At 37.1% G+C, this 20,006-nt stretch overlaps 1 protein-coding gene across 1 annotated transcript; it reads left to right on the top strand.

Annotated features, from left to right (window-relative positions):
• The first annotated feature begins 16,461 nt into the window (after positions 1-16,461).
• LOC106835985 (putative olfactory receptor 8G3) lies at positions 16,462-19,767 on the top strand. Its single transcript, XM_044752730.2, has 2 exons — positions 16,462-17,413; positions 19,745-19,767. Exons 1-2 carry the CDS (start codon positions 16,486-16,488, stop codon positions 19,765-19,767), a joined length of 951 nt encoding a protein of 316 aa, XP_044608665.2. The 5' UTR covers positions 16,462-16,485.
• Positions 19,768-20,006: the final 239 nt, after the last annotated feature.

The raw sequence follows: 20,006 nt of genomic DNA, 5'->3' as shown, positions 1-20,006 counted from the left end.
CAGATGTCCCTTAGACTGTCCTCATTCTTTTTAATTTTTTTTTCTTTTTTATGTTCAGCTTGGGTGATTTCCTCTGCTCTTTCATCCAGATCACTGATCCATTCTTCTGTATCACCCTCCCCTGCTGCTGATTCCCTTTAGTGAATTTTTCATTTCCATTATTGTATTCTTCAGTTCTATTGGTTCTTTTTTATATTTTCCAATTCTTTGTTGAAGTTCTCACTGTGTTCATCTATTCTTTTCCCAAGATCAGTGAGCACATTTATAGCTATTAGTTTGTACTCTATATCAGGTAGAAAGTTTATCTCTGTTTTGTTTAGTTCTTTTTTCTGAGGATTTGTCCTATTCTTTTATTTAGAGCATATTATTGTGTCTCCTCATTTTTCCTACTTCTCTGTGCTTATACCTGTGTATTAGGTAGATCAGCTACACCTCTCCATCTTGGAAATGTGGTCTTCTGTAAAAGAGGCCTTATGGGGCCCATAAATGTGCTTTCCTCTTTTCACTTGTTCCAAATGCTAAATGGGTGGCCCCTGTGTGGGCCGTGTGTGCACTTCTGTTTTGATGGTGTTGTTCTTGCTGCTGGTGCATGGACAGGCTAGGCTAGCCCCTGGGCTTCCTGGTGGTAAGACTCAACCAGGTGTAGCTGCCAATGTCATTTTATTGGGTAGGGCAATCCCAGGCACCACTGGCTGTGAGATCTAATAGAATATAAGTACTGCAGTTTTGCTGTTAAGAGTGTCAGGCCCCCAGTTTGGCTGGTTGCTAGGTTAAGGGGGTCACAATTGCTGCAGAATTCCAGTGTAGCCCCCTGCATCACATCACTATTGTCAGCTCTCTCAGGATTGAAGATGAGTTGGACCAAACCTAGAAACATGGTACATAATCATTTCAGGTGTTGGGAAGCAGGACAGATTCCCTGTGTGGCTTTTTGTGATGGCCAGCAGCACAAGTCGACCGTTGTTGACATGCCCTTCCTTTCATGGACCCATCTGAACTGCCAATGCAGGCCCACTCCATATGCACACCCCATGAAGGCAGACCCACTTGCCCTCCTGCAGAGGTCCCACACTCTCCTCCTCAGGTTCACCATGGGATTGCTAGTGAGTGGGGCCAGTAGCTTGGTCTAGCTGCCTACCCTGGCTGTGCTTGATTGGATCAGTGTCTAGTGGGCAGGGCAGACCTCTGCACTAATAGGCTAGAGGAAGGAATCCAGTAGATTCTGCCAATATCCGTGTCAGCATGACAGAACTATGCCATAATAAAGACTGTCATAAGTGTCTCAGTCCTTCAAGGGGTGGGCCTAGCCACCTCCTGTTTTTCTGAGATGTACTTAGAGCTTAGTAAGTGAGTCTCTTTTACCATTGGAACACGCACATTTCTTTCTGGTGTTTTGTCTTGGTTTCTGATATGGGTGTAACTCTGTGTGGGTCCTTTTAGAGCAAGTTTTTCTTTCTCTACTGTTCAATAAAGGGGTATTTCTCTATTGATTTGCAAAGCTAGGAAAGCCAGATATGATGGATCATGCCTCAGTTGTGCTGAATCTAAAGTCTGGGGTGCTTATTGTGGCATAGATCTGCTGCTCAGGGTCCCCTCCTCCTCTGGGAAAAGCTTTGTGCCTTTACGATTCCTCACCATCATGAAATGCTGCAGCTAGGAGGTTTTTTTTTTTTCTTCATAAGAGGTATATTTCTGCATCTTCCAATCCTGTTACTGCTGTCCCTTGTTGTAGAGGGTCTTTTAATCCAGGTATCAGATCTCTCTCAGATGAAATATTTCCACAGGTAGCTGCATATTTCTTGTGCCCATGGGAAGAGGTGAGTTCAGAGTCTTCTTATGCCACCATCTTCCCAGAATGGACAGTACCTTTTAAAGGGGAAATTGGCATGGTCAAGTCAGGTCCCACAGAAATGGCCAGAATGTTGAGGGCTTGAGCAATATTACATGGAGTGGTACTTTATAAATATGTGGTGGAAGAATATTTTTTAGTTTAATGGTGTGGGATAGCTGAAGTTCCCTCACCTCTTCCACTTCTCTGTCATGATGGATATAACATGACTTTGGAATGACTTCTAGGTTCAGGGCTATTACCTGAGTGGTCGCCTGTAAGTATACAAAATGTTTAGATGCTTGAGACCACAAATGGCAGAGTGTCATACCACACAGAACCTATCTTCCTTAGCAATTACCACGTTTACAATTTTACAGTTGATGGATTTTTTCATCAGTTTCTTCTTCTTCCTCTATTCTCTGTTTTTGTTTTCTTAGTGAGCCTGGCTAAGGGTTTATAAATTCTGTTTATCTTCTCAAAGAACCAGCTCCTTGTGTCACTAGCCTTTTTTACAGTCTTTATTTTTCAATTTCATTTATTTCTGCTCTAAATTTTATTATTTCCCTCCTGCTGAGTTTTGGCTTTGTTAGTTCTTCTTTTTCTAATTTTGTTAGGTGTAGTTTAAGATTGTTTATTTGAGCTTCTTCTTGTTTGTTAACATTGGCTTGTATTGCTATAATTTGCCCTCTTAAGACTGCTTTGCTGCATCTCATATGAGTTGGTATGGTGTGTTTTCATTCTCATTTGTCTCCAAATATTTTTTGATTTCTCCTTTTATTTCTTCGACAACCCATTGGTTGTTCAGCAGCATGTTATTTAGTCTCCACATTTTTGTTCTTTTCCCTGCTTTTTTCTTGTAGTTCATTTCTAGTTTCATAGCATTATGCTCAGAGAAGATAGTAGATATGATTTCAATCTTCTTAAATGTAATGAGGTTTGCCTAGTTTCCCAATATATGGTCTATCCTTGGGAACGTTCCATGCACACTTGAGAAGAATATATACTTTGCTGTTTTTGGATGGATTACTCTGTATACATCTATTAAGTTCATCTGGTCCAGTTTTTCATTTAATTACACAAACTTGTTGTTGACTTTTTTTCTAGATGATCTATCAATTGAAGTAAGTGGAGTGTTGAGGTCTCCTACTATTATGGTGTTGTTGGTAATATCTCCTTTTAGGCTTTTTAATAGTTGCTTTATGTACTTTGCTGCTCCTGTGTTGGGTGGATATATTTTTATAAATGCTATGTATTCTTGCTAGAGAGTTCCTTTTATCATTGAATACTGCCCCTCTATGTCTCTCTTTACCTGTTTTATCTTGAAGTCTACTTTGTCTGACATAAGTATGGCAACACCTGCTTTCTTTCGTTCTCCCTTAGCTTTGAGTACTGTCTTCCATCCCTTCACTCTAAGCCTATGTTTGTCTTTAGAGCTGAGATGTGTTTCCTGGAGGCAGCATATTGTTGCATCTTGTTCTTTAATCCATCCTGCCACTCTTGGTCTTTTGATTGGAGAAGTCAGTCTTTTTACATTTAGAGTGATTTTTTGGTATATGAAGGCTTAATGCTGCCATCTTATCACATGTTTTCTGCTTCTTCTGCATATCCTTTATTTCTTGTCCCATGTATATTGGGCTATCAGTTTGATTAGGTGGCTTTTTATGTTGGTTTTCTTCATTTTCTCCTTGTTTGTCATATATGTCTCTGTTCTAATTATTTGTTTAGTGGATACTATGAGGTTCATAGAGAAAGTCCCACAGGTGAGATAGTCCATTTTCTGATTGCTTCTTATTTCCTTAAACTATACTGATTCTTTCCCTTTTCCTCTTCCCCTTCTAAGTTATTTTGTCATATCTAATTCCATCTTGTATTATGAGTTTGTGGTTAAGGTGATGATATGATTTTCATTTTGATGTTTTCCTTTTTTTTATCCTTGATTTTAGAGTTAAGTGTTTACCAGTGTGATCTGATAGGGAGTTGCCAATTTCTGATTGTTGCATACCTATTAATCTCCTTGCTCAGGGTTTTATAGCCCCTTTCCTGTTTTCTTTTTTTCCTTTCAGGTATGAGAGCCTTCTTGAGGATTTCTTGTAGTGGGGCTTTTGTGGTGATGAACTCCCTTATCTTTTGTTTATCTGGGAAAGTTTTTATTTCTCTGTCCTATCTGAAGGAGATTTTTGATGGATAGAAAATTCTTGGCTGGAAGTTTTTGTCTTTCAAGATTTTGAATATGTCATTCCACTCTCTCCTAGCCTGTAAGGTTTCTGCTGAGAAATCTGCTGAAAGCCTAATAGGGGTTCCTTTGTAAGTTATTTTCTTCTGCCTTTCTGCCTTTAATATTTTTTGTTTGTCACTGACTTCTACCAGCTTTTCTACTATATACCTTTCAGTAGTTCTTTTTACATTAACATAGTTGCAAGTTCTAGTAGTCTCTTTCATGTGGATTTCCATCTTCTTCCCTTGGTTGGGAAATTCTCCACTATCATTTCTTTGAACAAGATTTCTGCTCCATCTTCCTTCTCTTCTCCCTCTGGAATAACTGTAATTCTTATGATACATTTACTAATTGAGTAAGATATTTCTCTGAAAGCCTCTTCATTTCTTTTTACTCTTACTTCTCTCTTCTCCTCCTCCTGAAGCATTTCTATAGTATTGTCTTCTAAATTGCTAATTCAGTCTTCCATATTGTCAGTTTTGTTGTTTAGGGAGTTCAGATTTTTTTTAATCTCATCCATTGTGATTTTCATCTCCAACAATTCTGATTGTTTCTTCTTTAAAGTTTCAGTCTCTTTTGCAAAGATGATCCTGAATTCGTTAATTTGTCTTTCTGTATTTTCTTGTAACTCATTGAGTTTTTTTTTATGGTAACTATTTTGAAAACTTTGTCATTTAGGTTATGGATTTCTGTGTCTTCAGGTTTGGTTTCTGGGTACTTGCCATTTTCCTTCTGGTCTGGACAGTTAATATAGTTTCTCATACTGCTTAATGGTGTGGATTTTTGTCTCAACATGACGTTATTATCTGGTCACTACTACCATGTGCCTCCACTGGGTGAGGAGCAGATGCTCCGTATTGTGGGTCCAGCATGATCTGGGGCTCCCCAACTCTGGGCACTGGCTGCTTTTCTCACTGTGCAGTGATCTGCTGGATAGCAGATCTAGAGCACTGGGTAGGGGAGGGGTGCTCTCCTTCCCCTGTGCTCCCCCCAGCCTCTGCTTCTCACTCTGTGCAGAGCTCTGGATGATAGTAGAACTGGAATGCAAGGTGGGCTAAGGAGCACATTCTTATACCTGAATGTGCCCCCCAAACTTATGCCTCTCTCTCTGTGTGGTGCTCTGGTCACTCACAGGGCTCTACCTGCCACTGCTTCTCTCTCCATGCAGTCCTCCCATCAATTGTGTGGCTGGAGCACTGGTCTGGAGTGCCAGGTTGGAACAGAGTGCCTCTCTCCAGCTGTGCCTCTCCTCTAACTGGCCTCTCTCTCACTGTGCTGCTCTCCTGATGAATGTGGGGCTGGAGCCCTGGGTGGGAACAGAAAACCTCTCCTCAGCTGAGCTGCTGCTCTAACTGGCTCCTCTCTCACCATGACACTCTCCCAGTGAATGTGGGGCTGGAACACTGGATGGGAACAGAGCACCTCTCCCCTCATGAGCCACTCCTCTCAAAGACCCCCCTCTTGCTGTTCCATGCTTTCAGTGAACTTGGGGCTAGAGCAGGGGGCTGGAGCACCAGGTGGGAAGAGAGAACCTCTCCCCAACTGTGCCCCTCCTCTAGCCAGGGCTCTTCTCTGTCCAAAGAACTCCTGCCAAGCAGCTTCACCTTCTTCCAGAGGGTACAACCTCACCACCACCTTCAGGGGTATGGCTGTGTGGGTCTCCCAGAAGTCTTCTGTGTTGTGTGTGTGTCCTCTGTTGGTGTTTGAATTTCTTTTTGGTTGTATTTTAGAGGGGAGAGACCATGGTAAGAGCTAACTCCATCAGGATGCTGACATCACTCAGCACCATGTTATTAATAAATATTAACATGTAATTGACAATTTGGGAAAGACGAAGTTTTTCATTTTATACACCAGTCTTTTCAGCAATAGATACAATTTCCAAACATTGGATTTCATCATCTGGGGTGGGTTGCTCTGACCTGAGGTTTCAAAGCACACCAGTGCATGCCAGTGAACAGAGGTGACAAGAGCAATAATGACGATCACTCATGGCTTAGCCCCTGGCCCCACTCTGCCCCAGTGGCAGGTGGTACACACATCTTGAGGCTTCAGGACACAGAGTGATGCTGGCAACCCAGCCTCATACGCCTCCCCAGGCAGTGGCACTGGTCTTTCCAAAATTGGGAGCAGCATCCAAAATATGAATTTCCCATGCAGGGGTGGGGTACCCTCACCTAAGGTTTCAAAAGCACAATGGTGCACCCCTGTGACCAGAGGCTTCATGACCAGCAATAATAGTCAAAGCTTAGCCTCTGTGCCTACCCCAGCAGTGGCAGGTGGCACCTGTGATATGAGGATCCAGGAACCACAGTATAATCTGTGACCTAGCCCCCAGATGTGGCACCCCCAATATTGTCTCTACCAGCAGTGAGGGCTGCATACAAGACCCTGGGCCCCCAGACATGACAGCTACACCTGTGAACCCAGGGCCCCTGACAGCAGTTCTGCCAGTACCCCAAATAACCTGGGAACAGCAGTGCAGGTGATACATGGGGCAGCAGGACCTCACCCCACAGAGAGTCTGTGGGGGAACATGAGAACCAGGCAACCTCAGAAGCAGCTGAACTACTCACAGCTGGGTGACCATGTTGGTGACATCTGAGACTGAAGCAACATTGTAAGCAGTAAAGCACCAGCAACCTCAGAGGCATGAGCAGCACAAGGAGGGCACTGATGATGCCTCTATCAGAGGCAGTGGAGGGTGGAAAGTACAGGTTCTCACATACAACCAGAAGCAGCTCAGAAACAAAGCCTTACCCAAATAAGAAAGGTGTTTACTAGCCAATTGCACCAGAAAAAGATCAACTCATTGAGTATCATGAAGAACTATAGTAACACAGTAGAACAGAAGGAAAATGACAACTCTCCAGAAGCCAAACTTGAAGTCACAGAAGATCTAACTGACACAATCTAACTGAAAGAGAACTCAAAATAGCTGTCACAAAGAAACTCAATGAGTTAAAAGAAAACTCAGAAAAAGTTCAATAAGCTAAGGAATAAACTTAATGAACAAAAGGAGTTCTTCACCAAAGAGATTGAAACTATAAAAACCCCACAAATTATGGAGATTCAGAGCACAATTAATCAGATAAAAAATAAAGTAGAATACATTAGAAATAGAATAGGCCATATAGAAGAGTGAATTAGTGAGCTCGAAAATAGAAATATAGAAATGATTCAGGTGGAAGAGGAGAGAGAAATAATAATTAAACAAAAAAACAGAAGAAAATCCATGAGAAATATCTGAATCATTTGGAAAACAGCATAAGGATAAGAGGTATTCCAGAAGGTTAAGAGAGGGACAAAGGAACAGAGAGCTTATTAAAAGAAATAAGAGCTGAGAATTTCCAAAACCTGGAAAAGGAACTGAAAATACAAGTATGAAGCTAATAAACTCCTAATTACCTGAATGCAAGAACTCCTTTTTCCAAGGCATATTATATTAAAACTTTCAAAAATCAATGAGGAAGAAAATATTAAGGATGACCAAAAAGAAGAAAATAACTTACAAAGAAATCCCTATCAGGCTGTCAGAGTATTTCTCAGCAGAACCCTACAAGCTAGGAGAGAGTGAAATGATATACTTGAAATATTGAATAAGAAAAACTATCAGCCAAAAACACTATATTCAGTAAAGTTATCCTTCAGATATGAAGGAGAAATAAAAGCTTTCCTAGACAAGCAAAAGCTGAAGGAATTCATGGCTGCCAGAACTGCCATAAAAGAAATATTGAAAGGAGCCCTCCTAGTTGAAACAAAAAGCCAAAGGTTGACAAAGCCTAGAGCCAGGAGATAAATAGACAGACAGACTCAGAAAATTGCAAGTATCATAACAGGTTAGTAAACACTTATTTATAACATAAAGGCTAAAGGGAAAAGAAGCATCAAAAGTAACTAAAAATACTTCAATTTGGTCACAAACTCACAACACAAAAAAGGATAATTTGAAGCAACACAAACAGAAAGGGAAGAGGAAAAGGCTGTAACCTACAAAGGCTAATGGAGATAAGATGTTATCAGCAGAAAAAGGATTATTTCATCTATGAGACCTTTATACAAACGTCATGGTAACCACAAAAGAAAAAATTGAGCAGAGTCATAAATAATAAATAAAGAAAACAGAAAAACACCACAAAACCCACAAAACTGAAATGGCAGACAGAAATACAAGGAAAAAGAAACAAGGAAATATAGAACTAGAACACAGGAGATAAAATGGTAGTGTTAAGCCCTCATTTATCAATAATCACTCTCAATATAAACAGATTTATTTCACCAATCAAAAGACAAAGAGTAACTGGATGGATTACAAAACAAGACTCAAAAATATTCTGTCTCCAGGAGACTCATCTCAACTCGAAAGACAAACATAGGCTTAGAGTGAAGGGATGGAAGATGATACTCAAATCAAACGGGAACCAAAAGTAAATGAGTGTAGCCATATTTGTCACAAAATAGACTTCAAGTCATAAAAGATAAGAAAAACGATGGACATTATATAATGATAAAAGAGATGTTCCACCAAGAAGACATAACATTTATTAATATATATACACCTAATAAAGCACAAAATTATGTTAAACAATTATTACTAGACAAAAAGGGAGACATTAACAGCAAGACAATAATACCAGGGGACCTTAACATCCCACTTATGTAAATAGATCATCTAGATAGAAAGTCAACAAGGAAACAGTGGCCGTAAATGAAATACTAGACCAGATGCACTTTGTATATATGTAGAGAGAGAGAGAGAGAAAGAGAGAAAACATATTATCAAAAAGCAGCAGAATATGCATTCTTCTCAAGTGCACATGGAACTTTCTCAAAGATAGACCATATGTTGAGAAACAAATCAAGCCTCAATAAATTTAAGAAGATTAAAATCCTATCACGCATCTTTTTCAACCACTATGGTATGAAACTAGAAATCAACTAAAAGTGAAAAAAGGAAATTCACAAGTATGTGGAGATTAAACAGCATGCCACTAAGCAACCACTGGAATAATGATAAAATCAAAGGAGAAATCAAAAAATACCTGGAGACAAATGAAAATGGAAACACAGCATACCAACTTTATGGGATGCAGCAAAAATTGTACTAAGAGTGAAGTTTATACTAATATAGGCTTACCTCAATAATCAAGAAAAATCTCAAATAATCTAACACTATATCTAAAAGAGCTAGAAAAATAAGAATAAACAAAGATCAAAGTCAGGGGAAGGAAGGAAATAATAAAAATTAGGGCAGAAATAAATGAAATAGAAACTAAAGAACAATAAAAGGGATCATTGAAATTAAGAACTGATTCTTTGAAAAGATAAACAAAATTGAAAAACCCATAGTCAGACTTATTAAGTAAAAAAGATAAAAGACTCAAATAAAATCAGAAATGAAAGAGGAGCAATTACAACAAATACCCAGAAATACAAAGGATTAGCAGAAAGTACTATTAAAAGCTGTATGCCAACAAAATGGATAACCTGTAAGAAATGGATAAATTCTTAGAGTTATACAACTTTCCAAACCTGAATCAAGAAGAAATAGAGAATTTGAATACATCAATCACCAATAAAGAGATCAAAACTATAATCATAAACCTCCCAAAAAACGAAAGTCAAGGGCCAGACAGCTTCTTAGGTGAATTCTACCAACCATTCAAAGAAGACTTAATACCTATTCCTCACAAACTCTCCCCATAAACTGATGACAAAGGATACCTCCTTACTCTTTTAAGAGGCCGACATTATACTGACACCAAAACCAGACAAGGACAACACAAAAAGGGAAAATTACAGGTCAATATTACTGATGAAAATAGAAGCAAAACACCTCAACAAAATAAGGGCAAATCAGATACAATACACTAAAAGGAACAGACAGCATGATCAAGTGGGATTTATATCAGGGATGCAGGGATGGTTTAACATCCACAAATCAATCAATATGATACACCACGGTATCAAAATGAAGAATAAAAATCACATGATCATCTCAATAGACAGAGAGAAAACATTTGGCAAGACCTAACATCCATTTATAATTAAAAAAACTCTCAATGTAAAGGGTATAGAAAAAAAGTATCTCAACATAATAAAGGCCATACATGACAAACCCGCAGCCAACATAATACACAATTTTGAAAAACGAGAAGACATTCCCCTGTGAACAGGAACAAGATAAGAATGTCCACTCTCACCACTCTTTTTCAACATAGTACTGGAAATTTTAGCCGGAGCAATTAGGCAAGGAAAAGAAATAAAAGTCATCCAAATTGGAAAGAAAGAAGTTAGACAGTCACTGTTTGCATATGACATGATTCTATATATAGAAGACCCAAAGTAATCTACCAAAAAACTATTAGAAATAATCAATGAATACAGTAAAGTTGCAGGGTACAAAATCAAGATATAGAAATCAGTTGCATTTCCATACATTATTAACAAACTAGCATAAAGACAAGCCAAGAATAGAATCCTATTTACAATTCTAATAAAAAGAATAAAATACCTAGGAATAAATTTAACCAAGGAAGCAAAAGACCTATACACTGAAAACTATATGAAAGAAATTAAAGAAGACATGAAGAAGTGGAAGGATATTCTATGTTCATGGATTGGAAAAATAAACATAGCTAAAATGTCCATATTACCTAAAATCATTCTACATACTTAATGGAATCCCAATAAGAATTCCAATGACATTCTTCACCAAAATAGAACAAAAGTTCCTAAAATTTACATGGAACAAAATATGACCCAGAATAATTAAAGCAATCCTGAGAAAAAAGAAAAAACCTGGAGTTATCACACTTGCTGACTGCAAAATATACTGCAAAGCTATAATAATCGAAACAGCATGGTACCAGCACAAAAACGGATGCACAGATCAATGAAACAGAGTGAAGAGCCCAGAAATAAAACCTCAAATCGATGGACAGTTAATCTTTGACAAAAGAGCCAAGAACATGCAGTGGAGAAAAGAAAGACTCTTCAACAAGTGATGCTGGGAAAACTGGAGAGCCACATGCAAAAGAATGAAAGTACACGATTATCTTACACCATACACAAAAATTAATTCAAAATCATTAAAGTCTTGAATGTGAGACCTGAAACCATGAAACACATAGAAGAAAACATAGGCAGTACACTCCTGGACACTTGTCTTAGAAGTATCTTTTCAAATACCGTGTCTACCCAGGCAAGAGAAACAAAAGAAAAAATAAACAAATGGGACTACATCAGACTATAAAGTTTATGCACAGCAAAGGAAATCATCAACAAAACGGAAAGACAGCCCACCAACTTGGAGAAAATATTTACCAAACTTATATCCAACAAGGGGGTAATTTCCAAAATATGTTAAAAACTCATACAATGCAGCAACAAAAAAATGAACAATGCAATCAAAATATGGGCAGAGGATATAAACAGAATTTTCCCCAAAGAAGATATAAAGATGGACAACAGGCACATGAAAAGATGTTCAACATTACTAACAATTGGGGAAATGCAAATCAAGACTACAATGAGATATCACCTCACACCCGTCAGACTGGCTCTAATTAAGAAGACAAGAAATAGCAAAGAAGAAATGGGAACCATTATACATTAATGGTTGGCATGAAATCTAGTGCAACCACTATGGAAAGCAGTATGGAATTTTTTCAAAAATTAACAATAGAAATGCCATATGATCTGCTGAGTATTTATCCAAAGAAAATGGAATCAATAATTCAAAATGATATATGTATCCCTATGTTCATTGCAACATTATTTACAATAGCCAAGGCACAAAAGCAACACATGTGCCCATCAATGGATGAATGGACAAATAAGATGCACTATATATATTCAATGGAATATTACTCAGCCATAAAAAAGACCAAATCATGCCATTTACAATTACATGGATGGACCTTGTGGATATTATGCTAAGCGAAATATGTCAGATAGAGAAAGACAAATACTGTATGTTTCACACATATGTTGAAGCTAAACAAACAAACATGTGGATATGGAGGATAGATTGGTGGTTACCAGGGGGAATGGGGCTGGAGGGAGAGCAAAAGTTGTAAAGGGGCACATGTGTTTGATGAAAGATAAAAACTAGACTATTGGTGATGAACACGATGCAGTCTACACGAAATTGAAATATAATAATGTACATCTGAAATTACACAATTTTTAAGCCAATATGACCTCAATAAAATAAATTTCAAGGGTCCGACCCGATGGTGCAGCGTTTAGTTTTGCACGTTCAGCTTTAGCAGCCCGGGGTTCGCCAGTTCGGATCCCAGGTGGGAAATGGTACTTTTTGGCAGGCCATGCTGTGGCAGGCATCCCACATATAAAGTAGAAGAAGATGGGCACCGATGTTAGTTCAGAGCCAGTCTTTCTCAGCAAAAAGAGGAGGATTGGCAGCACATATTAGCTCAGGGCTAATCTTCCTGAAAAATAAAATAAAATAAAATAATTTTCAAAAATTTAACTGTCTTGCATTGTAACATATTTCTTGTTCTAATTTATGACAATTATTTATGAGCAACATTTTCCTTAGGGTTTATGAATAATTGTCTTTTGTTTTAGCCCTTATCACAGCAATTTATAAAAATATCTCAGCAAGAAAGATTAGAGTCCCATATCAAACAATAATTCAAAGCGTTTCAAAGAATATTTGGTTAAGAAATTTTATCATAATGGTTGTCAAAAATAATATGACATTTAATGAATATTTTGAATAAGAACATTAAATACAATTTACTTTCCAAAAGATAATTTAATATTTATATAGAACTAAACTAATCTTTATAACACATGTATTTCTATTGTTCATCATCATCACACTTTTAATTTTAAAAGAAAGTAAAATCATCATCTGTCTCTGTCAGGCTCATTAGGAATTCCTTATGCGTTTATGGCAATATCTAGAAGATGCTTTCATTCAAATTACACAAAGATTATTTTCCTTGATTTTCTACTTTTTCCCTGTGGGAAATAACTTTAGAAAACCTCTTTAGTGTGTGTCTTAAATTATGAAATTATGCACTTCTCAATGGCTTGGCATGCAATCCTCTCGAGCGCTAATACTATCTCTCACATCCTTTTTTCTAATACATAATCTAGCAAGAACAATGAATCACACCTACATGACACTATTTTATACTTGAGAATCAATGGGGAAAAGGGAAATTCTAATTACTTCTTTTCCCACGAGTTGCTACTTGTGGGATTAGAGTCTAGTGGGAGGTCATTATAATTGTTTGTTCCTAAACAGACTGTTAGCATTTATCCTCAGAGTATAAAATCATCCCATCAATATACCTTTGCAGAGGACCACATGGCCTTGAGCATTGGCTTCATCAGAGATCAAGACCAGTGACTCAAAATAATTGCCAAAGGAGACTCAGTCTATGACCCCCTTAGGATGAAGGAGTTTTGCAAGGTTAGTACTCGGAAGTATGCACCAGCATTATCAGGTCATTTTTTCCTCCACAGCAATGGAGAAGAAAATTACACAGTGCTGAATTCTCTGGCAAGAAGGACTATGTCTGAATCACAGTCCTCGACTTTTAAAATCTTTGTCTCCTGTTCTAGCTCTACATATGCTCTATGTTCTACATAGAGAAGTACATACCTATTTACCAATTCCCACCTGTCCTCATTCTAATATTCGTGGTCTCTGGTGAGCACAGAATCCCTTATTATCTCCCTGTCCCCTGAAGTATAAAATATGGCAAACATTTTTTGTTTACTCCTTTCAACTCAGGCAGTCTGATATCTCTGTTCACTTATATTGGGTCTACGTTAACTTATGTCTAAACTTCCTTCAATGGTTTTATTAAAAACATATTTATTGAGGCTCACTATATGCAAGATTGTGTGCCAAACACTGTATTGAGTTTACAGTCTAGTAGAGAAGAAAAATAAATAAATAACTCATAATGATTAATATAGAATTAAGTAAGTGCTTAATGTAAATATAAAAAAAATGTATTCATGGGCACATGGAAAATGGTCTGGGGCTCTCACTATTAAAGTGTTCAACTAAAACATTCTAACTTTTAAATAGATTTCATAGGATAAAGGGAACAGAAGAGAAAAGCTAAGGGAAAATGAAGAGTCAAAACTGAGTCTACCAAATACTCATTTTTGAATAGCTAAATCATATGATACCTGTTGGGATGTAAAGAAAGAAAACTTTTGTCTTTTTTGCCAGATAATTTTTGAATGATGAAGAGACTGGTTTGAACTTTATTTGGATACCATGAAAATATCAATGATTCTAAGAGCTTAACGTTAAGTAAAGAAAGTTCTAAATCTCTGAATTACTGTGTTTATTCATGGAAAGGAACAATAATAAGATATGCTACGGAAAAAATTAAAACACTTGTTGCCATTATGGGAATGAAAATCTTGGTCAAATGAAAGGTATAACAGAGAGAAACTCAATAGATTACAGTTAAAACAACGTTGACATTTATTAACTTCTTACCAAGAGCCGGGAAATAGTAAGCACCTTGCAGGCATCCTTTAACTTATTTTTTACAAGACAGAATTCGGCATTTCAGTTTTTCAGAGGATTGGAGCAAGTATGGGGTTACAATTTGAATCCATGACTATATGCTTAATATCAGGAACTATTAGAATTATACACACATTGGAACTAAAAGAGATATTAAACATGACAGTACAGCCACCTTTCTAGGGATTGCATCCTTGAACAATATTTGGTAAGTGGCTATTCAGGCTGTATTCTAACACCTCTGGGTGTAAGATCATGGTATATGTGACTGTTGGAATGTTCTTCTTTAATGTAAATTAATATATTTCTCCCTATAGTTTTAAACAGTTAATTTACTTCACTCTCTCAGAGACATACAGTGAGTTCAACACTTCTTAAGTATAGCTATATGTTTAACATTTGGTAATAACTGTCATGTACCACATGAATTTTTGCTTTGCTTGTTAAATATCTTGAGTTATATCAGCCATTCTTTAAAACATAAGACTTCTAAATACTTTTTTCTTAATTGTCAAGTTTTCTTATATCACATAAATTATTGTACTCCAAATTTAAAACATTAACCCAACTATTGCTTGAATGTTAACTAACAATATCAGTTTCCATTTTCTAGAATCTACTTGTTTTTTGTCAAATATGAGCAAAATATATGTGGTCTTTTAAAAAGATCACATTGTTGACCAATAATGAATTTAAACTAAGATTTCTAATTGTATTTTGTATGTGCTCTGCTAATACATGTCTCCACCACCTTTAAAGATTGGTACCTGAGCTAACAACTGTTGCCAATCTTTATTTTTTTTTCGTCCTTCTCCCCAAAGGCCCCCAGGACATAGTTTTATATTCTAGCTGTGAGTGCCTCCGGTTGTGCCAAATGGGATGCCACCTCAGCATGTCTGATAAGTGGTGCCATGTCGGCACCCAGGGTCTGAACCTGCGAAACCCTGGGCCGCCGAAGTGGAGCATGCGAACTTAACCACTTGGCCATGGGGCTGGCCCTTCCACCACCTTTAAATGCTAGATAGAGATAAGAAGGCACCTACTGTTTTTATTCCAAAATATTTCTTGTATTTTTGGAATAAAAGTAGTTTTCTGACCTCCACCACTATAACTGTGAATCCAATTAAAGTAAACCATTCAGACTCTATTGCTTGTCTGGCCAAAGTGGTGGGATACATGACCTAAATTTAAGCCATTGTATTACTCCCCTGGGATTATCCAAATTAGAAACAAAGGAAGACAGCTTCGTACTCTTGGGTAAGTTGTTGTGACATATAACAACTTGTAAAGTTCAGGCCTTGTGAAGGAACCCAGTAGATACAGAATAGCAGAACTTCAAGTAGAATGATACTGGTAGTTGCACAGTGTTTCAGGTATTTCGAGTTGGAATTCTAGTGAGGAAAATGGTTCAGACCAAAATACTTTTTGTTAATCCTATGTCTATTAATTTTAGAAAGCATTTGCTACACTTTCCTCTTCTGAGTCAAATGAAATTCAATCATTATCTCATTTGATATACAGGACATTAATATACACATGTACAATATGGAAATAAAAAAAGTGTCTCCAGAAATAACAGTAGTAACTTTCCTATTAGCTCAAAACTCCAAAAGTTTGTGTTTTCTCTTAAAAATTATAAGTATCTTAGTTGTAAGTTTCTGAACGTATGATTCTTCCTCCAGTCAACTAGAATGATTGCCCTAGAGTAGAGAAAAAGACTCAAGAGATACTTGCATTATGAACCTTTTCTGATGAGGGATAAAATAATGATTTCCACATTACTCTCTGTCTCTCTTTGACATACACGTTCACATGTGAACACGCTCAAACACCTCACGACACACACACACACACACACACTTCAATGGAATAATTTTCGCTTTTTTAAACTTAGAATCCACTGAGAGGATAATGGACCATGAAAATCATTCCACAGTAACTGAGTTCATCCTCGCCGGGCTAACACATCATGCTGAACTCCAAGTACCACTCTTCCTCCTCTTCCTAGGAATCTATGTAGTCACAGTGGTGGGGAACCTGGGCATGATCACACTGATAAGCCTCAGTTCTCACCTGCACACCCCCATGTACTATTTCCTCAGCAGCTTGTCTTTCATAGATTTTTGCCAGTCCTCTGTCATTACCCCCAAAATGCTGGTGAACTTTGTGACGGAGAAGAACACCAGTTCCTACCCTGAATGCATGACGCAGCTCTATTTCTTCATCATTTTTGCTATTGCAGAGTGTCACATGCTGGCTGTAATGGCATATGACCGCTATGTTGCCATCTGTAACCCCTTGCTTTACAATGTCATCATATCTTATCACATCTGCTTCTGGCTCACAGTGGGAGTTTATATTTTGAGCATTATTGGATCTACAATCCATACAGGCTTTATGTTGAGACTCCTTTTCTGCAAGACCAATGTGGTTAACCATTATTTCTGTGATCTCTTTCCACTTTTGGAACTATCCTGTTCCAGCATCTACGTCAATGAATTATTGGTTCTGGGCTTGAGTGCATTTAACATCCTGATTCCTGCTTTAACTATCCTTGCCTCCTACATCTTCATCCTCTCCAGCATACTCCACATCCACTCCACTGAGGGAAGGTCCAAAGCCTTCAGCACCTGCAGTTCCCATATCTCGGCGGTTGCTGTTTTCTTTGGCTCCCTTCCATTCATGTACCTGCAGCCTTCATCTGTGAGCTCCATGCATCAAGGGAAAGTGTCCTCTGTGTTTTACACCATCATTGTGCCCATGCTGAACCCTCTAATATACAGCCTGCGCAATAAGGATGTCAAATTTGCCCTTAAGAAAATTCTGGACAGTAGAACATGTTCATGATAGAATCAAGGTCATATCAGAAAAAGACCTTTGGTTTGCTGAAATATACAATTTTTTAGTTTTTTCGTGCAAATTTTTAGAAATTCAGTGACACTTTCCTATGTCACACATCTCTAAAATTCCTCTCCAGACCACTTCCTTTGAACTTTTATTACAATTACTACACTTGGAGAAACAAACACTGAGAATAAAATCAAAGACTCTTGAACATTAAAGGAGCCCTAGTTTTATTTTTAAAGAATAATGCAAATAGCAATAAGAACAACGATGATGCTGTTGATGATAAAGATGATAGGCACAATATATATTACTGATATTTTATAAATTATGATGCACTTTGCCAAGAATTATAAACGAGTCACTTTATTTCATATGTAAAGTGCTCCTTCCAGGCAAGCCCTAGTATTATTCCATTTTTTAAACATGAAGTAATTGAAGTTTTACTTAGTTTGAGTAAATGTCCAGGGTCCCAAACATAATAAGCAAGTAAGCCTAAAAAGTTTGGCTCCTGAACTCATGATTTTACTTAAAATGGTATTTCAGCCCCAGGTAATAGTGAAGAGGTCTAAGGACTACCTGAGAGCTCACCTGTACACATCATCCATTTCCAGTTATCTGTATGACTGTGTTGCTGTCCTCTGGATGTCTTCCATGTTATTTCAACTTTATTTCACTGTATATAACGGAAATCATCAAAATCTTTCAAATGTGATAATCAAAACAAATGAAAAAAACTAGAGATTCATTAACTCTCATTATAGAGACTGAAGTTATTATGCTTGATAGCAACAATTTGTATACATTCACCCCAAACAATACTCTATTATCTTTATACCAGTAATGCCATGGCTATTTATGAGGCAACTGCTCATGGAAGTAAAAAATTCTGATAAGTTTTATCATTTTCATGCTATTTTGACTCATAATTTATAAACAATTGTCATTTCATGTCAATTTTATCTTTAAAACATCTCTTCAGTTATCTCATTTTTTACTTTCTGCTTTTGGGCATTTAACATCTTCTATATGTGAAATTTCATGATATGCTTAGTATTCACTTGCCTTCTTCTCTCCCCAGTTCAAACCATCCTATTCATTATTGTCTGATCAATATTCTTTGGATGGTTTTCTGTATTATTCACCTGCAAAGTAACTTGCAGTGTTTTCTATAGTTTACAAATATAGGCCAAAAAATATATAAAATGTTTTTACTTTACCTTACCATCCTTATATTCTATTATCCATCCATTTATTGCATTATGATATCCATCTCTAAGAGCTCTAAAATTTATTATTTAACTTAATGTTCATCAGTCATATAAAGTCGAAGAAAATGGCCACAATTACAACTTGTGTCTTAGATAGGATTCTTTGTCTATTACTCTGTCTATTACCTCGTCTATTACAATCAATAGATAGTCATATATTCAAATAAAACAGATGATAAACCAAAAAAGTGCTGAAATTACTGGAGTTTGACCTTTGAATTACTGGAACTTGACCTCATATAGAAAATATAGTGTAATTGAAAGGCAATTTGGTCTCATCAAGGAATCGGAGAAAAGTTTGTGCAGACCCAGAAAAACATGCCATATTTAAAGTAATATGATCAAGCTACAAGGATAGAAAAGTAGGCAAAGATGGTTTATTAATCGCCTCTCGGTCACTATATGACATCACTCCTTATTTTACTGAGGGTAGCTGCTAAAAAATTTTATTGTTGTTATTTTTTGGTAAAGTGACACAATGAATTTTGCATGCTAGCAATATCATACTTAAGTTGGTGTGAGAGATGGGTGAAAAAAATGAGGTTGAATTCAAGGAAACCAGTCAACACCCATTTTATTATTCTAGGCAAGATATTGCATGTCATTGACAGTGGTGCTAGAAAATAATGAGACGTTCAAGAGAGTTTTGAAAAGTTTTATTGTTCAGATGTGGCTGAATAGAAGTGAACTGAAGGTACGGGAAAGCATGAAGATGAATACAAGTTTATTGCTTGGCTTATGAAATAAAGGATAGGCAGTGGTTTAACTCTCAAGATGGAGCTCACTAACTTTAGGTGGGAATTCACAGTAAAGTAATTATATAATATAAGTCTCAGTATAATTCAATCTCTCTCTTTCTCTCTCCATATATTCTCTCCTGAGTCAGAACATGTATCCTGAAAGAATTGAAAGAATGGCTTCAATGTGTCTCTGCATAATTTCCTTTATTGTATAATCATCTATGGAAAGGACTTGTTAAATTCTTCCTATTTACAACCTTAGCCAAGATCCAACTCTCATGCTTACTCTTTCTATTCAGCACACTGAAGTAACAGTCAGTCATAGTCTGCTCAGCTAGGGGGTGCCATTTCATATGCATGATATTCCTCAATAAACATGCTATAATTCTGTAGCCACTACAATTCCAAAGCTAAAAAGAGCCTTCCTGATGAACGCGCTTGGGAGAAGATGCTGAAATCTGCAATAATTATACTAGAAGGGATTCAAAACAATAGACTCTCTGACACCTTGTTTCTCAGAGTGGTCCTTAGAGATGCAGAATTGGCAAAATCTGAGAGTTTGATAAAAATTCATAAT

This window comes from Equus asinus, chromosome 20 (genome assembly GCF_041296235.1).
Source record: "Equus asinus isolate D_3611 breed Donkey chromosome 20, EquAss-T2T_v2, whole genome shotgun sequence".
NCBI classification, from domain to species: domain Eukaryota; kingdom Metazoa; phylum Chordata; class Mammalia; order Perissodactyla; family Equidae; genus Equus; species Equus asinus.
The sequence above is the reverse complement of the archived record's forward strand: the minus strand, read 5'-3'. Positions and strand labels throughout refer to the sequence as shown.